Source organism: Schistocerca nitens, chromosome 4 (genome assembly GCF_023898315.1).
Source record: "Schistocerca nitens isolate TAMUIC-IGC-003100 chromosome 4, iqSchNite1.1, whole genome shotgun sequence".
In the NCBI taxonomy this organism is placed as follows: Eukaryota; Metazoa; Arthropoda; class Insecta; order Orthoptera; family Acrididae; genus Schistocerca; species Schistocerca nitens.
In genome coordinates, this window is record NC_064617.1 from 839308495 (window position 1) to 839325091 (window position 16597).

General features: G+C 39.4%; 1 protein-coding gene across 1 annotated transcript in view; it reads left to right on the top strand.

Annotated features, from left to right (window-relative positions):
• The window catches only part of LOC126253270 (nucleolar protein dao-5-like), a 385083-nt gene extending 379276 nt beyond the window's left edge, over window positions 1-5807 (top strand). Inside the window, exon 3 of the mRNA XM_049954484.1 lies at window positions 3026-5807. Coding sequence (XP_049810441.1) covers window positions 3026-3508 — 483 coding nt within the window. The 3' untranslated portion in view covers window positions 3509-5807. The remainder of the gene's footprint in view (window positions 1-3025) is intronic.
• Window positions 5808-16597: the final 10790 nt, after the last annotated feature.

Below are 16597 nucleotides of genomic sequence, written 5' to 3' on the forward strand. Positions count from 1 at the left end.
TGCCACTTTTCGCACCATACAGATATCTTATCTAAATCATTTTGCAAGTCGTGTTGATCATCTGATGACTTCACAAGACGGTAAATGACAGCACCATCTGCAACCAATCTAAGACGGCTTCTCAGTTTGTCTCCTATGTCGTTAATATAGATCAGGAACAATAGACGGCCTATAACACTTCCTTGGGGAACGCCGGATATTACTTCTGTTTACTCTATGACTTTCCGTCTATTATTACGACCTGTGGCCTTTCTGACAGGAAATCACGAATCCAGTCGCACAACTGAGGCGATACTCCGTAGGCACGCAGTTTCGTTAGAAGACGCTTGTGAGGAATGGTGTCGAAAGCCTTCTGGAAATCTAAAAATATGGAATCAATTCGCGGCTGGGAAGGAAAAAGAGGAAGAGACAGTGGAGCATGTGAGGCGGCTTGTTGAGTTTAGATGTAGATGCATGTAGATACACATGTATGACAGTACCACTTAACTCCCTCACTTCATTTTTCTGTAAATGTAAAGCCGTTCTTTAGACGTTGCCGCGTGACAACAGACTGATACACAGAGCTCTTTTATGTAGGACTTCTTCGCATTGAGAAACAGAGGGAATGGAATTGGATAGTAAAGAAATCTTAAAGCGTTTCAGGACAGCCACAAGTCGCACTCAGTATTTTTTACTGGCCGTTTTCGCTCAGTTTCAAAGGAGCGTGTCAGAAACTGTGGAATTTACAGTTCAGAGTAGCTGGCTGATTACATCGCCAATGTAAGAGACGAAGCTGTTTGTATAACAGTCTTTGTACACATGAACACAGACGCTACAAACACTGTTATAGAATCAACTTAATCTCTGACATCAGTAATGTAATCAACCGACTGTTTGGAACTGTGAGACACTCTTTTTAAATTGTGAGAAACCGGATGATAAAAAATATTTGGTGCCACTTGCTGCTGTCCTGAAAAAATTGATTTCAGCAATTTCTGTTCCCCCTGCTGGCAATGCTCGCTCTCGCTAAAGTCATCAGAGAAGTTATTCAAGCTCTTAGATGAAAACAGTGTCTAGATAGAATGACAGGGAAATAAATTACGCAATTATAGCAACAAACGAGATTCTGTTTTTCAGATAGTGGACTCTTAATTTCCTTAAGCTTGTATTTATATTTTTAAAAAGTTCATTCTAAATATTCGACAAATGTCAACCAGAAGTCTCTCTCTATCTATCTATTTATCTATCTATCTATCTATCTATCTATCTATCTATCTATCTATCATTTCCCTTATTACAACTTCCACATAAGATTTTCATAACACATATACCACAATGCCTACACAGATTGTGCTTTTGGTATTTAGTTTAACAAAAGCAGTTAACCAGATACTAAGTAAATAAAATTTATGGTAACTTTCAATAACTCCTGTGTGTATCCTAACATGTAACAAATTGTTAATACAGGCTACTGGTGTGTTTCTGAGGGATGGTGGAATTTATAAAAATGAAACGTAGAACATAAAAAATTAAATTGAAAAATTTGCCGTGGGGATATAAATGGAAGATATTTAGAATGTATTTTTGATAGTTTCATTAAGTGGTTAATTGATTTTGTCGTAGAAGGTGACTCAAAAGAATAGAAAATTTCGGAAAGTTTTGTGGCAATGCTGCGAGGTAGGTGGCTGCGAATGACATATACATTCTACTACTCGCACTGTCTTGCCATTTAGCAAACAGTAAACATGGAGCAAGGGAACGGTGTTCGGCATGCCTTTGTGGTAAAAGCCTATGGCAAAAATGGAAATGTGGAGGCCAAACGTCGAGAATTTCGGCGTCATTTCATCGTCGGATGCCATGGCTGTTTCCCTCAATGCATACAATCAATACCTGGGTCCGCAGTTTTGAAGCAGCTGGTTATGCATTGAAGAACCTTTTTGAACGGAGAGCCAGAACCACTCGTACTGGAGACAGTATCGAGGCTGTACGAAGTGCTTTCGTAAGAAACCCACAGCGCTCTGTTCGATGTCACGCAGAGTCTCTACAGTTGCGTCGTTCGAGTGTTCAACGAATACTGAAAATGGATATGAAGTTCCAACCGCAGAAGCTGCAGATCGTTCAGCAGCGCCAACCTAGCAATCTGCTAATGCCTATAAAATATGCTGAACGCTTGATAGGAAAAGTGCATGACGGCAACAATTTCCTTACCATCCTACGGACCTCAGACGAAGCTCAGGCTTTGTCAATAGACATAATTTTCGTTATTGTCCTGAGCAAAATCCACATCAGCTACACGAGCGTGCATTGCACTGCAGCGAGGTTACTGCATGGTGCACGATGTCATCGAGTGGCATTACAAACCACTACTTTTTTATGATGACGTGGGTGCATAATCACTGCAACGTCTATTCATTGAGTTGCGATGATGGAAAACTTTATTTCACATGAAATGCCAGATTTTCCTACCAACAGGTGGTTTCAACATGACGGAGCAATGGCACATACGGCACGGACATCGATGGGAGATGTGTGACTGTTGATTGGTAACCGTGTCACTTGAAGGTTCGGTATGACATTGCATGACCCCGAAGATCACCTGACCTGATAGCGTGCATTTGTTTTTTTTTTTTTTTTTTTTTTTTTTTTCTTGTGGGACACGCTAAAGAGCGCGGTTTACCCTAGTCGACGTGCTACCACCGAAGATCTTGAATCAAGAATACGAGAGGAATTCTCCAGGATTCCTACTGAAATGTTAGGTTGATTCATGTATAACGTTTCTATCAGACTGCAGGAATGTGTGCGCCGAGGGGGACCTCATCTATCAGATACGATATTCAAGAAATAAAAATGCTTGTGACATTCAATAATGGCTTACTCTGTACTATACTTTGATATAAATAAATATATGCGAAGTAATTGTGCTCGTCCGTTAATCTCCATTACAAAATTTCCCGTTCTTTTGAGTCGCCCTGTATTATATCACTAACAGTTGATCATGATAATGTCACCTACAACTTATTAAAAATGAATGTGCATTATTTTGCAGGATGAAGATGATTTCGAATATATGGTGGATCCCGCTAAGAGAAGGAAATCCTGTTGCTCCCAAGGTCTTTGGTTTCGCGCTGGTATTTGGGGAGGCGCCAACTTACTCTTAATTGGCATGATTGCCATGCTGGTGGGCCACCTGACTCCACCTCGTCAGGTAGTGCTGGAGACAGGCTACGACCTGGAAGTACTTGATCGCACCGCGATTGCGTTTAACCACCGTCTAGAGCTCTGCCGTTTGGTTGGTCTGGGTGTGTTTTGCTGCGGTGGGATGGTTCTTCTGATAACATTACTTGTGTCTACAATCAAACACGCCCAGAGAGAACCAACAATTCCCGCTGCTCCTCTAGTTGAGCCTTTTGAGGCCTCTCCTTCAGCTACAAAGATACCTATCACAGAGAGAATCAAGCCTGTACAACCCAGTATCTGGCCACAGTCAGCTACTGTGCGAGATGGAAGCCTTGTAGTGCAGATGCCTTAATCTTAGAGTTTATATTTTACATAGTTCATTATTTATTTCGTCAGACACAAGTGCACAAATTCTTTTGAAGTATGGCATGGTGTACACAGTATGGAAATACTAGAAATTCGGTAAGTAAATGAGTTATAACAATAGTAATAAATTATATGTTTACATTCAACGGCAGTGTAGTTAAATTAATAATCCACTCTTTTTTATACTTGAAACTGAAACATGGTCATGGCACTGCATTCAATTCCGAGACAAAAAGTGGGTTAACTGCTAAAGTGGCTAGTATTTAAGTACTTACAAAAAGGTAATACAATGCGTTGCAATTAACAACAAAAATGTCAGCTCGTGGAACGAAAATTCATTCCCCTTTGTGAATACTCGATTCGCTACAATAAAAAATATTAGCTGATGTTACATAAATTGTCTAACAGATGATTAATATGATCGATAATTTAGTTTGGTTTCAACAATATTCATCATGAAAAAAATTGCTTCATTTGAATAAAAATAGTAATTTTCTTCCAAAAAACGGGTAATTTTTCTAACAGGGGCCAAATGGAAAAGTTGTCATTATGCTGAATATATTAACTATTTGCAACTTTAGACACAAGTCTATGTTGCAGCTATCGTACATGAAGTTGAGACAAACTAAGATAAAAATGGTTCCTTAGTTTTTTTGCAGTACAGTAAGTAAAGAAAAGATTCAAAAGTTTCTATCCAGCAACAACTTGTATACATGTGGATAACTTTAAATGTATCCTATCTGACTGAACACAGGGTTTAAATATACATATTAAATTATGACACAATGCTGATCTCTGAGAAGCCTACTGGAAAGTAACCTGGAATATCCATACAGCCTTCTCCACATCATGACATCTGATAAAGGCTGAACCACTAACAACATGCTTTAATTTAAACTAGAATAGTGGATCTACAGCACAGCAGATAAGTCACAGAACAAGAAAAAATGTGAACATAAGCTACTCTTAGATTTGAAGTACTCTTTAGTATTTTATCACAATTTAATAAAAGTCTTGCTGAAGATCTGGACCATGATTATGAATTCAAAACAATTTCAAACTAACAAACTGTAAAAATCACAAATTGTACAATGTAGATAAATATAATGTTACTGTGAAATCAAAGTAATGTCTATATGTAATATGAAATGTGTAGAAACATCTGTCTATTATTTATATTCACAACAAAAATAAAATGCAACGAAATCACAAAAAAATAATAATCCTATGAAGTTTATTTTTAATCTGCATATACTAATAGAAACCAATGATCCTTATATTTTTGTATGAATTGGTATAGGTACAGCATATCTAATTTGATCATCATTTCAGCAAAGAACAGAGGAAGCAAAATCCCATTATTTGAAATCCCAAATATATTCACCCTCAACACACAAGTTCAATAGAATTGTTCCTTTTTTGTATGATAATACACTCTGTTGAATTTTTCAAATAATACTAATTGGGAATCAGCATATTTTTCTTTATTTTTAAAAAGTAACATATTTCATGACTTGGAATAATTGTAGTGCTGGTGCCCTATTTACAAGTGATGAAATCTTCATTAGTACTAACTGATAATTTTAGTTACTCTCATTATGTGAGTCAGTATCAGAGAAGTCTAACAGTACAACAGATGCAGAATATTTCTTTTACACATTTACTCTACACAATTTTTGTACTGCAGTGTAAGTAAAATTGTGGTAATTACAGAATAATTATCTATATGTGAACCATAACTCCAATATGGTGAAAATATTGTGGGCAAATATTTAGACTGAAGTTTACGTCAAACCTAAGTCATCAGGTGTATTCATTACACACTTTCTCTCTTCTGTAGCGCAGAAGAGCCTGACTATCTCGGTATTTTAATTAATTATTATCTTATACTCAAATTTCTCGTGATTGTAACACAAATAAAAATATGTATTATGATGAGTAATATTTGTAACAAATTTCAATGTCAACTTCACAGAAATTCAATACAAAACTTAATACACTGTTCTTCAAATAAATAAACTGAATATATTTTCTTCATCTTCTACTGAAGGCCAGAGAATAGAGAATCTTCAATAAATAGTTAATCTACTAATCTATTTTCTCTCAATGTTCAATATAATAATACTAATGATATCAACAATGTGGGAGTAATTGTTTCCTTAATCTGTCCAACTTGAAAACATAGGCCTACATGTCGATACTAATACTGTGTGTTTCACTAAGACAATACATGTTTGTTGTTGTTAATAAATCAACATATATATATGTATATACAAAAATCATAATGGAGCTATTTTGATGTGACTGAATATAACTGTATTCAGTAATAAAGATTAACCTAAAGTTAACAGTGCCTCTATATTATTATATTCTATCTTCTGCAGTTCCCATAAACACTTCTGTGTGACATTGGTTATTAAAATTTGCCAGCATTTCCTTTGATAAAAGTATACCATCTACGAAATGAATGTACTTTGAGAATTATGAGCTTAGGTTTACTGTTTGACTCAGTTTTGCTGCTGTCACTTTCGGTGCGCCTACTTAAGAGTACACAGGTGAGTGAGAAATGGCTACACACTAAAATTTCAGATCTACAAGTTTTGAAAACTCAAGTGACAGAAGCAGATGTGTGAACATATTTCATCATTCCAATTCACCAAAAGCTAAACGAACCAGAATGAACACAGAGATGGCACTTTTCATGAATGTTTGCAATAGGTACCTCAAGCTGTAAACTCTGAAGCATGTGCACTTGAAATTATTTCTTCTTTTTTTACAACTTCCAACAAACCAAGAACTCATTAAACTCTACCCATACAAGCCTGTTGTTTATTTTTATGTGTAGCGTTACCATTCCTCTGTTGCCCGCACCTGGTGCTAATATTTAGACTCTCTGGAGCAGGTTTTCGAATCACATACTGTGCTTCTCATTAATTTCATTATTGTACATCTAATGTTTATTTTCGTTTTCAGTGGTCTCAGCAATGATTTTAACTTTTGAACACTTGCATCTGCTTTACCATATTGCTCATAGAATTGATGTGACTGAATATAGCTGCATTTGTGGTCATCTTAATTTCCTCTTCTGAACCTTGCTCAATTTACTAAATTGTTGAAGCTTTCATAGCCAATTGTCGACGCATTCTCTGGTGGATTCCGTACTGGGATTGTCGACCAATGATTATTTAATGAATTTTCAGATGTTTCCCCAGCATTTTCAAGGTTCACTCGCCATTGCTTGTGGCTTTTCCCAGATCGGTACCGTTGCAACTCCTCGTTTGTTACCTGTAACAGTTCTTCACTACAGCATGGAAGTAGGTTGTCAGTGTTTCTTCCGGCAGAGCATGTGATGATGTCAGCATCAGTGCTTTCTCATCTCTGGTGTCACATTATGGGTGAGACAACTGTGCATGTTTTATTTCGCTGACAGCAGGATCGCTCATCCTTACCTTCAAGGTCATTCCAGGAATCATGACATCCTGCCACATGGCAAGATCAAGCTGGGGAGGGGATGGGAGGGACTTTCCAGCCCCACCTGCTCTTCTGCAAATTTTGCCTGATGCATCCCCATCGCATGGGCCCCCACTCTGTAGCCAAATACAACAAAGTATTTGAACTGGCAAACAATTCGTCAGCTATGTCTGCTTTACTGACTTCCAAAAAATTGTACAACGACAGTTACATTGGTAAATTTTTCTTTATTATTTTTCATCCCCCTAACCCCATATGGGTGGAGGGAGGGCTGTTAGTGGTCCAATTCTCCACTCTTCAACCAAGCGAATTAAAAAACTTACAGTGAGAAACACAAACAAAAATTGTGTTTTTTTATTTTAAATTAAAAATCAAAGGTGGAGAGTTTAAAAACGGACATATATAAACTTTAACAATATATCATAGGAAGGTGAATTCTTCTGATAAAAACACCGAATCTGGGGGACCTGCACTAGGTTGAAAGGTATTGTCCGAGGACAGTGTATGTTCCATAGGGTCGAAGGAGTGTGAGTAGGAAGATAGCGATCTGTTAGATAGGAAAATTATGGAGATGAAAGTGGGAGATGATGTAGATGGTGGAAAATACAGTCGAGGGAAAGACAGAGGGTGAGGAGTAGTGTGTCATGTGAGCAGGGCAGTGACTGCCAGAGGAAAGGGATGGAGAGGGAAAGGAGAGAGGAGCTCTGATGTGGAGAGGGATAGCGGAGGAAGAGCTAAATTTGGTAGGAGGAATAGATATTGAGGCAGATCTCACTGTCTAGGAGAGGGAGTCGGCTGAAATTGTGTTCTGATAAGATATGGAGGAATGTGCAGGTAAAGGCATAGCAGTATACCGAGTTTGATGATCAGAGGGGAGACAATGGAGTGATTAGAATGTAGCTTGCAGTCAGTACAGGAGATGTGGAGATGTTTGATGTTGCTGAGGAGCAGTGGGAATTTGATGAAATGATAGAGGACCCAGGTGAGGGAAGGTAAACGGCTGTGGAAAGCAAGATGAAGTGTAAGGCGTTCAAATATTTGGAGGGACAGAAAACTTTGGTGCAGTGGAGATGCATGCAACATTTGCGTAGTGGAGGATGGGTCATATCATGGTTTTGCAGGTGTAGAGAATAATAGAGGTGTCTAATCCCCAAGTCTGGCCCGTTAGTAGTTTTGGTCTCTTGTGGACTTTCTGTTGGATGGTCAGTAGGTGTGGTTTCCACTTTAGCTGGCAATCTGGGGTTAGTCCAAAATACTTTAGTGTGTTAGTCAACTGGATAACATGGTTGTAAATGGTAAGGTAGAAGTCATGGAGTCAGAAGGTGCGGGTGGTTCATCCTATAATTATTACCAGGGTTTTGAAGGGGTTCATCTTTAGTATCCATTGGAGGGATTGTTGGGATTTCTGGAGTATAGGGTAGTGGGCAAGGAAAGCAGTGTCTGGTATCGTTAACAGTGAGAAAGGATGGACGAACCAACATTTGCTTTTAGGATATAAATAACAAATCAGAAATTCAAATTTGTTGGAAACGAATTTTACCTTCAATACTGACCCACACACCTTGAAAACGCAAATAAAAGCAAGTCCACTTTCACATCCTGGCTGCTTTTGGCTCCATCACATGTTTGTACTGTAAAATCGAGGAAGTTCTATCTATATACTAAAATTTCGTAAAGTAAATAGTTTCCACATACAATAAGTTGAAAACATTCTAGAAGTCTGTAAAATTCATCAGCAGCTCGAAAACTGCGATGTTTAAATATCTCATTGAGACTAATACACAAAAACTGCTGTATGACACAAATCAGTTAATGTGATATCACAGTATTTCACTTCTGAAATCACAGTATTTCACTTCTGTAATGTAGAAAAAGTGCGAGTTCATTTCCCGATATAAACATTATGCCAAATTAGTGTCCAAAATACTAAAGTATGTACCCCAATGGTAGATTTCAAGGCCTAATAAAAGTTGACTTTTGAGAATGTAGAAAAAAATTCGATGTCGGAAAAATACCCACATCAGTCTTATAGCTGGAGTAAAATAAGTGTTAGCTAAGAAATCAAATAGACAGACTGAATGTAGCTAATGAGACCTGCTCAAAACAGACCCTCAGATAAAATATTTCCGCATTTTTAAATTGTTCTGGAGCACCTCTTTTAGGAGGGACAATGATATATCACGGTGTTATTCTCTAGAAACAATATAAACGATGCTATTCATTGCCAAGTATTGCTATAATTAAGGATGACACAACCATACTAAAGGCTAAGCACAAAGTGCTTTACTTGGGAATATGTAAAAAGTTATCTATATACACATGTCTGCATACTCCATAAAAAGCGATTGGCGTAGAGTGGAATCGAGAACAACGTAAATACTGTTGGATGTAGTCTTGCACAATGCCAAAGCCAATGGTTCGTTCTGTTCTCATAGTAAGATTGTGTTGTACCCTTTATTTAGATTCTGAATGCAATAAGGTTCTATCCCAACGCATATGAGCTGCAAGTAAAGTTCTCGCGATAACAGCATAACAACCGTCTGCAGAGTTTAAAACTGATGGAATACCACTTACAATGGTAATTCAGGAGCGCTACATAGCTACCTGCTATCATTTTCCAGTAGCGAACCTCTCTCCATACAGAGGAAAATGTCAGTCTATGTGTGGTGTTCCGCATTTTCTATACTGGAGTAATAAGCCCCTAAGCACGGTTAGTGTGTTACGAATACGAAAGAAAAGAAAACCAGAAAAGTAGGGGCTCGAAGTCATATAGATACCAAGTTACAGCTGCTTTTCAACCTCATAGAACTACCCACTTCCAACATACATAAATCATCGTAAATGGGAGATTTTTTAGGATTCTGCGAGGGCAGCGAATGAGAAAGGATAATACATTATCAAACTTTATTAATTCTTGCATGTACATTCACACACAAAAAGCAACTTGCTCTTTCTTTTTGTTTGGTGTCGGTTTGATAACATCCAGGTTAATTTTTAACTTATGAATTAAATCTACATTGGACTCTTCTAATTTCTTCTCCAGTCAGTAATTTGATTGGATACAAAGAAGGAATTCCAATACATATCTAAGGTTTTGCTGTTATCTACCTCTTTTCTGGCTTTGACAATTAGCTCTGTTCTTTCCAGCAGTTCTTCTAAGCGAGAGCATTCCAAGATTTTGATTTTACCTATTATTTCCTGCAAAGAACTATTTTTATAACACTTCACATCTTCCTGGGTGTGTACTACCAGCTCTTTGTTGCTCATTCTTGTGGAATTTTCATACAGAACTTCATGCTTACAATTTTTGCGAACGAGTGTTCATTAATTGGTATTCCGTTGGTTTCAAGCTCAGTGAACGATTGTTCTGTTATTAGGTGCATAATACCCGGTCAAGCATTTTTACAGACAAAATAATCATCCCTTGTAAGCAGATCCAGGTGGAATTAGAGCCTCATAAACAGATTTTTCGTGGGTCCTTTAAAGTGATAAACATTATCTATGCATAATTTTCTGCCAGGACTCCAACATACGATCACATACCAGTGCTGGTAACAATAAATGTAGATATTTTACATTCCCCAGTCATTGCAAGATTTCGGCATAAACTGTATTTAAAGCAGTTGCCTGCATATTTGCAGTAGCTTTCCTTTTCCCAATTGTAATTTATATTCTTTCTTCATGGGAGTTATCTTCGCTGTATACTCCAGTTTCCTTTTTTTGCGACGATCTCTCCCATTTCTAGTTTTCTTTTTCGTACACACGCCACAGTAACCACATGTAAAGGCATAATTTCTATAATAGGGAATGGTTTAAGTCTGTGTGATACATTTCCTGATTTTCTTAGGTCTTATGGGAGAACTTTGTTTGTGGGTACCAGTCCTAATTTGGTGATATCTATCGATTGGTGGATAACAATGTCCTGGATTGAAACAAATACGTTTCCCTTACTTTAATACAGCTGTTCCTTGTAATACTTATATTGTCTTTGTTGGAGTCAGTGTTAACAATCTCCACGTAGTTTACAGGTAGATAATCAAACCTATACGCAGACAAAACATAATCTGCAAACTTTTCTCTCTCTTGAGTGTCAGAAAGAGATATTTGCATATCAATTAATGTTCCTGGTTCCTTATTACTCCAGTACACGAACTGCAGAACGTTGTTAAACAACACACAGCAGCTACGCAACAAGTTATTCGGTAACTGACACCACATGGACGTGATTGTCATGGAGTGCATTGGAGCACATTGCAAATACTGTTAGTTAGAGTTTAAAGCACTTGAATAGTTTTGCACACGATCAAAGACACGATCCATTTAACTTAAAACACTTGAACAGTCTTGCACAGAAACAGACACGATCCATTCTGTAGTTGTATATTTTGATCTCCGGCCTGGTAAAACCATATTATTCAGCCAGAGTGGGCATAAAAGTCCCTTGTAGTCGCTTGTCTGAACGTGTTATAAAATCTATATGGTGGTTACTCATAAATTTGTTCACGCCTGGGCTTGTGATTCGACGTATATATTCATTATATATCCTTATTTTACAACTGACGGACATCCACATTAAACTGTCAATCCTAACTGTTTTATCATTGTCAACTGTCACATTGCTGTTTACCTGCCAGTCTCCTTTAAAGCAGAAATCATGGTTTGATATTAGGTAATCACATATCTCCATTTTATTAAGAATTTCGACTAAATCTTGAGTTATGTCCAAATCCAAAAGAGAATAGTCATCCACACAAAATTGCTGCAATATTCCAGGCAGCTCTTCCATTAGAACATTCGATTTAACGTCAGTTAATACTGCTTCGTCTGTTATCGGCACAGCGTATTTGTATTTCTTCAAAATGATTTCCAGTGCTTTCCTTCCGATTTTTTGTAACATTCATCTTGCTGTCGCACAGTCGTTCCTGTGTTGGGAAAAAAGGCAGCTTCGCCTTGATACGAAGTCTCTCAGTGACTAACTTGGATAATTTACTACGCAGATAATAGTTAAATGATCCACATATTTCCTTCTTTAACATCACAGACCGCCCGTTTTATAAGTGCTCCTGACAGTTCACTTGGTCACATGTATCTGCAATGTTACTACAAAACGCTTCTGTAATGTGTATAAGCACACTTAAATTCTTCCTGCTGAGAAGAGTGCCATTTTTTGTGTAATTTATTCTACAAATATCAGTAGCAAGATTATCCAAGTTCTCCAGTAATAAACACAAACCAAATCGTTCGTTATTTGGTCACAATCTGCTCTCTAATAGCTGAGGGATGTTTGGCACGTTGGGGGAAGGCATTTTGATACTTTCCACTACCACAGAAAGCTGCTGAGTTGCAACTGTTGAGCCGCCTTTTGCACTCTAAAGATCAAAGATGGTGGTACTTCTGATTAAGTTATCTTCCGCTCATTCTTGCTTAGTTTAATTGTACCTACAGTAAACTCCTAGGTCGACTGCACTGTTGTGTGTGCAGGTGTGTCAGTTTCTTGAGGGCTGTCAGGTGTTGCGCATTAGGCATCAGGCATCAGGAATGGGGGGGGGGGGGTCGGGCTTCAGGTATCAGACGGCTGACTTCGAGCGTCAGGGAGTAGGGCATCGACCATCAGATGTCGGGCACCAGGTGTCAGATGTTAGGTGTCTAGCAATCAGCATACCTCTTAGAATGTGTGGTCTGTTAATTATAGGTATTAACGCAACGTCCCGTCCTGGCATGCTGGTGCAACACGTTATAACCAATGGTGCAGCAACATGGGCGTAAAGTGGCCAGAGAAGCAAAGCATCCGATGTCACTCAGAGGTGGGCAGAAGCAAGTAGGGAATTTCAAGTTAATAATCACATGATCAACGTAGCAGCAGACACATTCCAGTTCGTAAGGCTCGAGACACAGATGTAGGCATCTATCTGTAACGTATGTTTATGCCACAATATCCACGTAATTTGTAGTGTTCTCAATGAATATGGCATAGAGAGCAGCTATACATTTAGATGTTAATCTATACGTGTCACTAGCTAATCAATGATTTGCAAGGTAACCTTAAGTTAAAGATCATGCGATCAACACAGTAGTAGATAAATTGCAGTTTGTGAGGCTGTAGATGCTTGCAACTGTCTTTAACTAATGTTTATACCACAGTCCCCATGCAATCCGTAGTTTTCTCGATGAGTACGGAGGTAGGAGTGATTTGACATTCTGTTCTCCGATTCCAGAGCTGTCATCAGAGGCAGTGGCGGCGGCGACGGTGGCGGAGGCTGTTACAGCCACAGACATAAAGCAGGTAGATCCACCTTTCACGTGCTACCCCAGATCATACATGCGTGGATCCATACTGAACATTATTGCAAACTGCATAGATGGATTCATCCCATGAATTACTATGCACGTTGCACAAGTGGATCCACACCAAACAGTATCCACGGATGTACCACGTGCTGGTTCTAGCCTGAACAATATTCTGTGATGTACCACTTGATGGATCTAGCCCGAACAATATTCCTGGACGTAGTACTGGTGGATCCACATTTTGGACGACACATCGGATGGTCATGTATGGGTGGATCCATACAGAACACTATCCAAGAATTTTCTTTGTGTAGACGGATCCATCCAATCATTATCCCAGCCTTTGCACTGATAGATCCGCCCCAAACAATATCCCTGGATGTCGCTCGTGCTGGTTCCAGCCTGAACGACATTCCCTGATGTACTGCATGCTCGATTAAGTACTGCCGCCGCTGCCATGTGGTGTCAATTAATAAGTTGCTGAACAGCTGCCGCGTGGCGTTTAACAACGTTCTGCTGTTCGTCAACTGGGGTAATAACAACACATAAAAATTAACTGGTGTACAAACAACCCTTCCTCACAATCAAGAGAGAAAAAAGCTTACAAATTATGTTCTGCCTGCATATAGTTTTAATTACCTATCCATAAACTACGTGGAGATTCTTAACGTTGACTTCAGCACAGACATCATATGTATTACAAGTAAATGCTATGTTAAAGGAGGAAAAATGTATTTGTTTCAATCCAGGATATTGTTCTCCACAATACCGATAGATATCGCTAAATTAGGACTGGAACCCACAAACGAAATTGTCCCATTAGAACTAAGAGAGTGAATAAATATATTGCACAGACTTAAACTGTTCCCTATTGTAGAAATTATGCCTTTGCCTGTAGTTACTGGGTTGTGTGTACCGAAAAGAACATTGTAAATGGAAGAGATCGTTGCAGAAAAAGGGAAAGTGGAGTATACAGCGAAGATAACTGCCATTAAGGAAGAATAAAAACTACAATAGGAAGAAGAGGAATCTATTGCAGATGTGCAGGAAAGGCTTACAAATCGCTTTAAACACAGTTTACTTCGAAATCTAGTAATAGGCGGGGAACAGAAAATATCTACATTTTCCATTAAAAGCACTGGTAAGAGATCATATATTGCAGTCCTGGCCGAAAATAATGGATTAGAGCATATTTACTACATCGAACGACACACGAAAAATCCGTTTATTAAGCTTCATTCCCATCTGGATCTGCTTACAAAGACTGGTTATACTGTATCTAAATGTGCTGCACTGGATGTTGTGCATGCAGTAACCGAACGACCGTTTTCAGAGCTTAAAGCCAACGGCATAGCAGCATTAATGACAACTCGTTTGCAAAAATTATAAAAATTACGTTCAACACGGAAATTCCACCAGGATGTGCAACAGAAGAACTCGTAGCGTACAACGAGAAAGATGAGGACGTAAATAGTAATAGGTAAAATTAAAATCCCCGAACATCCTCGCAGAGAAGACTGCTGGAAGGAACAGAGCTTATTGGTATATGCTTTCTTATTCTCTGTCCTCGCAAAATCTTAAAATTTCAAAAATTCTTCAATTTTAGATTATCAATGTGTGTGGAATGTGGGTATGTACACTACAAGCCATTAAAATTGCTACACCAAGAAGAAATGCAGATGATAAACGGGTATTCATTGGACAAATATATTATAGTAGAACTGACATGTGATTACATTTTCACCCAATTCGGGTGCATAGATCCTGAGAAATCAGTACCCAGAACAACCACCACTGGACGTAATAACGGCCTTGATGCGCTGGGCATTGAGTCAAACACAGCTTGGATGGCGTGTACAGGTACAGCTGTCCATGCAGCTTCAACACGATACCACAGTTCATCAAGAGTACTGACTGGAGTATTGTGACAAGCCAGTTGCTCGTCCACCATGGACCAGACGTTTTCAATTGTTGAGAGATCTGGCCAGGGCAGCAGTCGAACATTTTCGGTATCCAGAAAGGTCCGTACAGGACCTGCAACATGCGGTCGTGCATTATCCTGCTGAAATGTAGGGTTTCGCAGGGATCGAATGAAGGGTAGAGCCACGGGTCGTAACACATCTGAAATGTAACGTCCACTGTTGAAAGTGCCGTCAATGCGAACAAGAGGTAACCGAGACGTGTAACCAATGGCACCCCATACCATCACGCCGGGTGATACTCCAGTATGGCGATGATGAATACACACTTCCAATGTGCATTCACCGCGATGTTGCCAAGCACGGATGCGACCATCATGTAAACAGAACATGGATTCATCCGAAAAAATGACGTTTTCCCATTCGTGCACCCAGGTTCGTCGTCGAGTACACCATCGCTGGCGCTCCTGTCTGTGACGCAGCGTCAAGGGTAACCGCAGCCATGGTCTCCGAGCTGATAGTGCATGCTGCGGCAAACGTCGTCGAACTGTTCGTTCAGATGGTTGTTGTCTTGCAAACGTCCCCATCTGTTGACTCAGGGATCGAGACATCGCTGCACGATCCGTTACAGCCATGCGGATAAGATGCCTGTCATCTCGACTGCTAGTGATACGAGGCCGTTGGGATCCAGCACGGCATTCCATATTACCCTCCTGAACCCACCGATTCCATATTGTGCTAACAGTCATTGGATCTCGACCAACGCGAGCAGCAATGTCGCGATAACATCAATCGCAATCGCGATAGGCTGCAATCCAACCTTTATCAAAGTCGGAAAGGTGATGGAACGCATTTCTCCCCCTTACACGAGGCATCACAACAACGTTTCACCAGGCAACGCCGGTCAACTGTTGTTTGTGTATGGGAAATCAGTTGGAAACTTTCCTCATGTCAGCACATTGTAGGTGTCGCCACCGGCGCCAACCTTGTGTAGATGCTCTGAAAAGCTAATCATTTGCATATCACAGCATCTTCTTCCTGTCGGTTAAATTCCGCGTCTGCAGCACGTCATCTTCGTGGTGTAGCAATTTTAATGGCCAGTAGTGTACTTGTATGACCGTGAAAAGCAGCTGATACTAGGTATAAGGGGCGTTCAAAAAGAAACGAGCCAGAGAAACCAGTACCCGTATGTTAGAAGAACTGACTCTGGCTGTTGTGACACTTGTCCCACTGTGGCATAAGGCAGTGAATGACTGTCTCATAAAATTCCCGGGGCTGCGATGTTAACCAGTTCTGCACGTGCAGCTGGATGTCACCGTCCGAGGTGAATCATTTGCCGTCAGAGCCTTTTTGTTGTTGTGGTCTTCAGTCCTGAGACTGGTTTGATGCAGCTCTTC